The sequence below is a fragment of the Sinocyclocheilus rhinocerous genome, unplaced genomic scaffold (assembly GCF_001515625.1).
Source record: "Sinocyclocheilus rhinocerous isolate Xijiao unplaced genomic scaffold, SAMN03320098_v1.1 scaffold348, whole genome shotgun sequence".
Lineage (NCBI taxonomy): Eukaryota > Metazoa > Chordata > Actinopteri > Cypriniformes > Cyprinidae > Sinocyclocheilus > Sinocyclocheilus rhinocerous.
Genome location: NW_015635025.1, coordinates 1,030,060 through 1,040,728, shown reverse-complemented (window position 1 = coordinate 1,040,728; position 10,669 = coordinate 1,030,060). Strand labels below are relative to the sequence as shown.

At 38.2% G+C, this 10,669-nt stretch overlaps 1 protein-coding gene across 1 annotated transcript; it reads left to right on the top strand.

Annotated features, from left to right (window-relative positions):
• The first annotated feature begins 6,120 nt into the window (after positions 1-6,120).
• Positions 6,121-9,748, top strand: LOC107746179 (gap junction beta-1 protein-like). Its single transcript, XM_016560294.1, has 2 exons — positions 6,121-6,162; positions 8,906-9,748. The coding sequence occupies exon 2, from the start codon at positions 8,920-8,922 to the stop codon at positions 9,745-9,747; it is 828 nt and encodes a 275-aa protein (XP_016415780.1). The 5' UTR covers positions 6,121-6,162; positions 8,906-8,919; the 3' UTR covers position 9,748.
• The last annotated feature ends 921 nt before the right edge of the window (positions 9,749-10,669 follow it).

Sequence of the window (10,669 nt, the reverse complement as noted above, 5' to 3'; positions counted from 1 at the left end):
CGTTGTGAATCGGGCTAAAGTAAGGCGATAGCTTTGAACACTGGCTGGTTATGCACTTGCTCAAATATTGATTTCGGATAATTTTTAACCAAAAAAAAAAGTTACGGACTGCAGCTTTAATGATACCCAATAGTATACTAATATAAGTGTTGAGGTGATAAAAACACGTTTTGCACCCAAATTACAATGTGTGATACGTCTTTACCAAGCATTTAGCTAAACTTAACTAACCACCCTTTACATAAACATTGTTAAAGTAGCTAAAAGTCCAGTGCCAATAAAGATACTAAAAAAATTGTCTAAAGTGGAGACTATTCATCATTTGTAAATGTTTATAAACACTTACAAAGTATGAATAGTCTCCACTTTAGACTGGGTACTGCAAAAACACGAACAAATGATTAATAATTTATTTGTAAAGATGCGAAAATAGGGTGAATTCCGGTCATTTGGGACACTTTTTGCCATCAAAATGACTGCTCATAAAGGTACTAATGATTAGTAAATGATTAGTCCCTTCTATGCTCCGCCTACAAACCCCGTGAATAGTTTGAATAATTGCCTCGGCAACAGCGGGACTCAAACTGTGGGCGATGCATTCGGCACCCGCGGGAGCTAAACACGCTTCAAGCGCTAGATTCCCTCGGATATCAAGTGAGTACAGAAATTGCTGCCGTGAATGTGTCCCTATGAGCTTGTTCAACTCCCACGAGAGGCGGACACACTCATGTAAACGCTGCTACACTCTCGGGTAAATGGTGAAGCACTGACTTCCCCTCTCAGTAGTCCCGTGAATGCATACGATGTGCACAACCCGCCTCTTGCTCCTCATGAGTCGAACATGTTCAATTCATGCTTATCCGCAAAGAAATAAGCGCAACGAGTGCAATGAGCATTCAACTCCCTCGCTTGCTTCTCACCTATACAACATACGAGACATGTGAATCCGCAGGTATCAGAGCAAAGCCTCTGACCAGAGAACATGCACTCCTAGTCGTGCTTAGCTGCTAACATAGACAAACGGCAGTGAAGACGAAGAAGAGGATGGCGTATTCTCCCGGCGCACTTTTATACTGTGGTCACACCGGTAGAGATGTCACAGGTTGTCGCTGTTATTGTCGTGTTTAGACATGTGCTTCAAACACCGATCACACCGAAGGCATTCCCCATAGCGACCGCTCGAGGATGAAATGAGGAACCATCCCTCGAAAGGGAACCATGGTTACTACACTTTTACTATAATAAAACCATGGTTAATTTCGTAAGGGATAGATATTGCTTTCCTCAGCGGACATTCAAACTAATGTTTTATTCTGAAAATGAGATTGAGCTGAAGAATGAATGCTGTATTAGATGCAGGTAATCACATTCACGTAGTCCTCCTTTCTCTCATAATACTCTACATAATACAGTAAGCTTTTAATACAGTAATACTTTCAATAAATCAACTCAACATTCCCGCATTACTAGTTCTAAAGTGACAATTAGTAACGGAGGTTTGAGTCCAAGTTGTTTCTTATTTATTTACACGCCATTGAACTGTTGTATAAATGCATTATCACACGAGTAGCCGTGTGTTAATCGCTCTACATTAGCATGGCTGTGATTACCGACGGCACTCGGCTTGCGGCCAAATCAACAGCTATTCTGATAAAGAGCGATATCACATGGCTACTCATATGATATTGCTCATGTAATGTGTGATTATGGACTGCAACAGCTGGCCAAGTCTGTTGTGATTGGTCTTTCTGTATACAATGCGTTGGAAACGAAACACCCATTACCATAATTAATTTTTTGCTCCCGAGGGTTACTTGCAAACAAAGATGCTACAAGCTTACAAGAATGGCATCGATATTACCTTATTAATTTGAGCCCGAGGATGATAGTGATGCAGTCGCTCAACCGGAAACTCCATCGCAAGCACGACTTGATCAGGACGTTTCTCAGTGGTAAGTTTAAACTTTGTATGTGGTACTTCACGTGATGTGACAGCAGTTTTATTGCATTCATTATTATTATTATTGACTTATTTGAGGTGCACGTGTGGGAACTGTGTTAGAATGCCCAGTGAGGCTGAAAACAGCATCTTCTCGACATGATGCAAACACACTAACTAGCGGAAGTGTTCGTGGGCAGGTCAGAGTGTTCGTAGTTCGCGGTAAGGCGGGCATTATGCAAATGTATTACCTTGTGACGTATGTGGGTAACAGGCAGAAGATTCGAAAATATAACGACTCGTTAAGGCCAAGACAATATCTTTATTTATCATGCACTTTTTTGATTAACAACTTTGCAGACTGTTTACATTGAAGGATAGCTACGTTACGAACTGCAAAATATATATTTTTCGAAAACCCATATTACCTGCTCTTTAAAGTATAAAATGAAAATGTCTATATAATACCTAATATAAAAACACCACTAATAAAACAGCAGGAAAATGCCACACATCTCAGAGCCAGCAAAAGCAATGAGAAGAGTGACTATTTAATTTCACAAAGTAAGAGCCAATTGATTGTTGTCCACACGTTAAGCACCATATTAACAAAATTATGACTTCTAGGAATCCAGACTCTGGTCTCATGAGATTAATCAGTCATTTTGGATCTAACAGCATCTGAAATGTTCTGGTGTTGCTAGAGGATGAGAACAGAGAAGAGTCTGGTTCCCACAGTGAAGTGCAGTGGTAGTAAAACACTTCTATAGGGATGTATGAGTGCTGAAGGTGTTGTTTTATCAATGCTGTCATCAATTCACATACCACTGTGTGATGGAATACAAAAACTTGAAGTAGAAGAATCGACCATCATCTTCAAGTTACGATTTGTTGTGAACTTGTACACTCAACACCAAGGGTTTGAGCAGTAAACTTTTGTTTTCTTAAATTATGGAGGACATGCTACATTCTAGATCATTATGTTGGTTTAATTTAATAAAGGTTGTACTCATTTTGCAACCCTTAATTTAAGCAAACTTATTTTATAGATTATGTCACGATAAAAAGGAATAATGTTTAATACATTTAAATGTGGTTATCTTTTCATGAATTGTAACACTGAGGCTGTCTGGTGCAGTCTCAACAACCTGGAGCTTAACACGCTCAAACTGTGGAGATGATCGCGGACTTCAGGAGAAACCCCCTGCTCTTCCTCCACTCACCATCATGAACAGCACTGTAACGACAGTGGAGACATTCAGGTACCTGGACACCACCATCTCTCGGGACCTAAAGTGGGACAATCACATTGAGTCCATTGTCAAAAAAGCCCAGCAGAGGTTGTACTTCCTTCACCAGTATTAATAATAATATAATAAGACTTTCAAACAATCCAGTAATCAATATGTGAAACAACAGATCAGCTGGAATCCCAAACACTGGACTATAGTTTGCAATGGCTGCAGTTATATTCTGTTGGAAGCTTCTCTGTAGTCGTGACATCAGGGATGCAAGTTAAGTGTTGAACATGAATTACGCTGCACCTATAATGTGTAAAGTGACTTAAAATTAAAACAACAATACATAAAGTATATTTAACTTATCCTGTAAACACAGTTTGAATCTATATGTCATTTACCATTGTAAGGCTTTCAGAGATGTCATTGTCTGGGTTTATCTTGTTACAAGCTGTGCAGAGGGCATAAACGTCACCTTGTTTGGGTAACTGTTGAAACACAAAAAGGACCTCAATAGATCATCATAATAAATAAACTTATCGCCATCATATTCAATTAATGTGCACTCTATGATATCTGGCTATTTACACAGATTTTGAATCCGTCTAGACGTTGAGAGCTCCCCCTGTGGTTAGGTAATCCTCTGCAAACTAACCAATCAAGTCATGCAAGAACATTATTATACATAAGGTAAACAAAATCTCCACTGAAGATAAATACTTTGTTTCCCTACTTCTAAACCACTTAACTTATTGATTGCTATCGGGATGTGAAGAGACTTTCAACCAGCATAACAAAAATGTTTCTGATTCTAATAATCACTTTAACGTAGCTTGCGCCAACAGTGATACACATAAGCAGCTCCGGGCGGATGACGTATGAGGTCAGCGTTGCGCATGCGCCGGTGAGTCTCGTGAAAACCAACGTTTGTTTACAGGAGCAAAGGAAGCAACGTTTCCTTACTTTAGCAAAGCAAAACCAGTCTCCTCTTGACTTTTATCGAAATCCTCTGACATTCTTCTTTACAAATCCTCGTTTTGTACTTCTAATTAGTGACCGTTGTTTTGTTTTGATCTCTCCGCTGAGCTTCCGCGTGCGTCAGTTCTAAGCGGCGCATGCGCAACGCCATTTTCATTTTTGTGTGAACTAACCCTTTAAGTGTCGTCTTCTGTGAAACTAAAAACAGGAAGAAGCATGCTGTTAATTTTTTGTAAATTTTTTCAAAACTTAAGCTATTTTCATTTTGCATCTTAAGTAAATGTATCTTCATTTAAAGTTGTTTAGGTATTTGTATTGGAAAATGAGTCAATAAATACATTTAATTCCATGACCATAAGGATTTAAAGGGATAGTTCACCAAAAAATGAAAATGTGATGTTTATCTGCTTCCCCCCGGGACATCCAAGATGTAGGTGACTTTGTTTCTTCAGTAGAACACATATGATGATTTTTAACTTTAACCGTTGCAGTCTATCAGTCGTACAATGCATGGCAATGGTAACAAAATCTATGAGAGTAAAAAAAACATGCACAGACAAATCCAAATTAAACCCTGCGGCTCGTGACGATACATTGATGTGTAAAGACACCAGGCGTCCGGTGCGTGAGGTGTGTACGCGCTCTGGCGTAGTTTACGTTAATGGGTTTGTTGATATCCAGCCGAAGAGCAATCAACCATAACTTCAGGCGAGCAGGCTCAGAAGTTGGGAATACGTGGAAAGTCACCACTCCCGAATGAGTTCGTGCGAGAGAACGTAATCTTTTAGTTTTAAGTCGGTTTGTACAATCCGGATAAGCGCAAGTAAGTACCCTTTTGATTAGCCGTCGTACCTACAATGTTTGTGCACTGTGTAAACAATGAGTGACGTATATGCGCGAGAGATCACTTCCGGCGCTTGCGTAAACAACGCCAGAGCACGTACACTCCTCACGCACCGGATACCGTGCACGCGCTCAAGGCAGTTGGACATAGTGGTGTATTAGAGGTAAAAAATTATATAAATACTGTTCGGTTTCTCGCACAAACCGATTGTTTCGTGTCTTAGGACATCAATGTGTCGTCACGAGCCGCAGTGTTTAATTTGGATTTGTCTGTGCATGTTTTTTTTTACTCTCATAGATTTTGTTACCATTGCCATGCATTATACGACTGATAGACTGCAACGGTTAAAGTTAAAAATCATCATATGTGTTCTACTGAAGAAACAAAGTCACCTACATCTTGGATGCCCTGGGGGTAAGCAGATAAACATCAAATTTTCATTTTTGGGTGAACTATCCCTTTAAGACCTTTTTAAGGCCTTCATTTGTGGAAGGTTGAATTAAGACTTTTTAAGACCTCTGTAAGACCTGCAGAAACCGTTTAGGGGTGGACCTTCATGCTTACCTTTTTCTTAAAAAATCATGCATTTTTATATGATTCACAATGTTCAAATTCATATGAAATCGCCACCTTGTGAAATCACCTGCCAATGTTAGAGCTATTCAACAATATGCAGAAGTGCTCAAAGAATTGCTTTACTGGTGTCCCATCTTCAGATCTTGTGTTTACATAATCTGAAGGATTTCACCAGAGTTTGAACCTGGAAATACACAAAACCCTGACAGTGTCATTTCTTGACAGCTCGACCTTCTTTGATAAATTGTGCTGTGTTTGATAAAGTGAACGTGGCTCGAAACGCCCCTCATTTCCTCTCCCTGCCAGGCACAATGAATAATGTTGCTGCTCATTGTGTCCACACAGATTCTTTCTTCTGCCCCGGGTGGGTGGAAATCAAGGCATTTGATCTGAATTCTGAAGAGTCTTGTTAGCCTCCATAAAGAGCCGCATTGTGTATAAATGGGTTATATAAGTGCATATGACAGCCATGGTGCAGGGTTGTGGCTAGTAGCGCAGAAATCCTTTGCATTTGCAAAGGGCATGCTGATCTTTAGCGAGGCCATTAGCTGTTTCCTGGAAATGTCTCTATATTATCACAGCTGAAGGTAAATCACTCTTTTCATATACCATTATCAAACACGGAAACGTTCAATTGACTGCTCAGCATTCATTTTTTTTGGAGCACATCGTCAAATTTAAATCCTTATTGCAAATTGGACTGAAGATTCGTCATATAGTTTATACAGACGTACTGAAGTGCTTTGAGCTCTGATCACAGCAAATGTCCTATATTAGTGTATATGTGGAGTTGTTGTGTGGGCCAACCGAAAGCTTGCTATTGGCCAGGTCGTGTTGTGTCAGGTGACGACATGCGGTGCTAGACCATCGCCCAAGCTCCTAACCAGCTCCAGATTAACCGCAACTCATTTTATTTCAGTCAACCAAGTATCCAAATGCCAAGAACCCAGTCTGTTGTTCTTCATGTTTGGAGCTGGTAGCATAAGCTGCTTTCTCACGGGCTGAACCTGGTAAATTACTGCTCAGATTCAGAATTTTGTGTCAGAAAATATTTGTAATTTAGCGTTATATTGTTTTGTTTGTTGGGATTACAGTAATCTTGAATGTTGTGTAATTGGAAGTTTAAAAGTTGATGTGTTTAGCCATGTTGTGTATGACTTCTGAATATGTTACACACATTACCAGTCAAAAGTGTTCAGCTTTTTTACCCTTTATTGTGACTGTTTTCCACATTTTATGTATAAGTACGTATAAGTACGTAATTGTAAAGGCATTAAAACATTAAAATAATACAAATGGATAAATGTGATTAAAGAAATCAAAACCATCATATATATATATATAGATAGATAGATAGATAGATATAGTGTTGGTTAATTTAGTCTAAAAAAGTAATTAATTAAGCTAATAATTACATTTGTGTATTTAGATTACTGTACTAATTACTCGCTGTAAAAAGTATTGCATTACTTATTACTAATTACTTTCTAAATGCCATATTTGAACAATATAAGGATGGACATGAAACTGCTTTTCTTTCAAATAAATAATATAAAATTGCATAAATTATTCTTGAACTGACCAAAGTATTTAAAGGGAGAAGGTTGTTGTTTTACAGACTATACAGTATTTGGTTACACTTTATTTTAAGGTGTCCTTGTTACGGTGTAATTATACATTTAAGTACTGAGTAATATTAATTAACTACGTGTACTTACTATATGGTTAGGGGTATGATGAGGGTTTGGTTTATGGTTACTTGCATGTAATTATGCATAATTAATTGTTATTACAATAGTAAGTACATGTAACGTGTGTAACAAGGACACATTAAAATAAAGTGTTACCCAGTGTTTCCATCAGAAGTAACTGTAATTAAAGTACATGTAATTAAATATTGTGTAATATTGATATAAAAATGCAAAGAACAAAGAAAATATATTACATTTCTTGTTAGTAACAACATGAAGTGCATTAAACATTACGTTACATCAAGGTTTCCCAAACTGGAGTTTGTGAAGGAACTGCAGGGGGTTCATGAATTTACTGAAAAAGCTAATAATTAATTAAATCTTTTTAAATGAACATCAATCAAAATAAAACACTTACTAAAAGATGAAATATTTTATTTGTTTTCCTGCATGTCATGTGATCATTAATTAACCTCAGAGAACGGTGAACATGTGATACCTAAGTATTAAAATATTTATTTTAGCATCTCGGGGGGGACTTGAAGTAAATATATTAGGTGAAAGAGGTTCAGATGACAAAAAAATAAAATAAAATAAAATGGGAATCCCTGTAAATAAGAAATAAAATTTGTGCATTTTAATGTGTTTGAAAGACAAAAGCCTTCCAAAGACATGGTAAAATAACCAACTGAGTGATAATTCAAATTAAAGTTAATGTGTTCATCAATAGTTGATGCAATGTTGAAATGTTGAGAAAACGCTTCTTAAAACTGAAATGATTCTGTAAATCCAGTGCTCAGATGCTGTGTGGCTTCTCAGTTGTAATTACAGTATAGGCACCTGATTAGTGACCGGTCTCTGTGTGAATGTCCACAAAACTGCAAGACTTTCAGTGTATGCAAGCGGTAGGCTATTTTAGAAAGGAACATTTAAAAGATAATAAACAGGGAGAATCAATAAATTATAATTTATTGCTATTGTGTGGATAATATGTAATCATGTAATCAATAAAAACGAGTTTCACAATTTGAGTTGAATTACTGAAATAAATGAACTTTTCCACGACATTCTAATTTATTGAGATGCACCTGTATATAAGCTTTATTTTTGAAATTGTATATAAAACGTTTTTTTTTTTTTAACACAGGCACAATATGTGACCCTGGACCACAAAACCAGTCTTAAGTCACTTGGGTATATTTGTAGCAATAGCCCAAAAAAATTGATTTTAATGCCAAAAATCATTAGGATATTAAGTAAAGATCATGTTCCATGAAGATATTTTGTAAATTTCCTACTGTAAATATATCAAAACTTAATTTTTGATTAGTAATATGCATTGCTAAGAACTTCATTTGAACAACTTTAAAGATGATTTTCTCAATATTTTGATTTTTTTGCACCCTCAGATTCCAGATTTTCAAATAGTTGTATCTCGGCCAAATATTGTCCTATCCTAACAAACCATACATCAATGGAAAGATTAGTTGTTCACAACTCATTTCAAACATTTCATTGAGGGATTTTCATGAGAAACAAATACAGCCAAGTATACACAAAATATATTAATTTAATGCAGAGTTGAACCTGTCAAGAACACAGATTAAAGTCCTTGTGCTTTGCTTTCTCGTCTCTTTAGTCCTCGAATCCACCATGAACTGGGCGTCGTTTTACGCGGTGATCAGTGGTGTGAACAGGCACTCGACAGGCATCGGCCGCATCTGGCTGTCGGTCATCTTCATCTTCCGGATCATGGTGCTGGTGGTGGCGGCCGAGAGCGTGTGGGGCGACGAGAAGTCGGGCTTCACCTGCAACACCCAGCAGCCCGGCTGCAACAGCGTGTGCTACGACCAGTTCTTCCCCGTCTCCCACATCCGCCTCTGGGCTCTGCAGCTCATCCTGGTGTCCACGCCGGCCCTGCTGGTGGCCATGCACATCGCTCACCGCCGGCACATCGAGAAGAAGATCCTCAAGATCTCCGGGCGAGGGAGCGCCAAGGACTTCGAGAACATCAAGAGCCAGAAGTTCAAGATCACCGGTGCTCTGTGGTGGACTTACATGATCAGCATCGTCTTCCGCATCGTTTTCGAGGTGGTTTTCTTGTACATTTTTTACTTGATCTATCCGGACATCAAGATGGTGCGCCTTGTGAAGTGTGACTCTTACCCCTGTCCCAATACAGTGGACTGTTTCGTGTCGCGTCCCACAGAGAAGACCGTCTTCACTGTCTTCATGCTGGCCGTGTCTGGAGTCTGTGTCTTGCTGAACATTGCAGAGGTTGTGTATTTAATCGGTCGGGCGTGTATGAAATATTTTCAAGGAGCAGTGGGTGAACCCAAAGCGCCTTGGCTCACTCAAAAACTGGCAACCTACAAGCAGAACGAAATAAATCAGCTGATCTCAGAGCATTCGTTCAAGCCGAGATTCAACGTTGGGCGAAAGCCTCCCACGGATAAGAGCGAACGTTGCTCTGCTTTCTAGACGGAGGTTTCTACCAAATATCAGTCATTAATGGAAGGTGCACTCTAAAAAATGCTGGGTTAAATACAACCCAGTGCTGGGTAAAATATGGACAAACCCAGCAATTCTGTTCTTTTGACCCAGCGGTTGGGTTAAATGTTTAACCCAACCTTCTGTGTAGTAACCCAAATGCTGGGTCAAAACAACCCAATCGCTGGGTTTGTCCCTATTTTACCCAGTGCTGGGTTGTATTTATCCCAGCATTTTTTGGAGTGTAAGATCGGAGGAATAATCAGGTGTCACACGAGACATTCATAGGTAAGCAAACACTGGAGAGGGTAAACGGTTAGTCATTCGCTTCTGTCCTGAAGTTTGGTGAACTCTGATGCACTGAAATTTCATAATTCTTGTTACCAATTTCAATATTTAACAAAAAATAAATAAAAAATACTAGCCGAAGTAAAAACAAGCTTATACTTTAGCGTTATACAGCCACAAATGACAAAGAATAGACCTACTTGAAACACTTAAAGCACTGAATAAGAAATTATATTGTATAAAATAAATGTACAAATAAACTGAATAGTCTTCACTGTATAAATTCAATATGCATTCATTCTTATTTATTTTACAAAAGTGATTCGGTCAAGGACAGCGAGTAATTTTCTTTCTAATGTTTGATTAACATTATTGACATAAATTTTTAACAGCAGCTAAATTAGGCTGCTTTAGAGGAATAGCTCACCCAAAAATTAAAGGTCTGTTGTTGTTCTAAACCTGTATGAGTTTCCTTCTGCTGTTGAATGTAAAAGTATATGAAGAGTTCATTTGAAAAAACAGATAACTCCATTTTTAACAATTTTCAAAAATGATGTTTTTTCATTGTGCATTCCAATTATTCTCGATCAAACTGCAGTTGGGTTATTTTGATTAAGTTAAAAAA

What these genes read in the sequence shown, in the direction of transcription:
- LOC107746179 (XM_016560294.1), top strand. Translation starts at nt 8,920, where the DNA reads ATGAACTGGGCGTCGTTTTACGCGGTGATCAGTGGTGTGAACAGGCAC.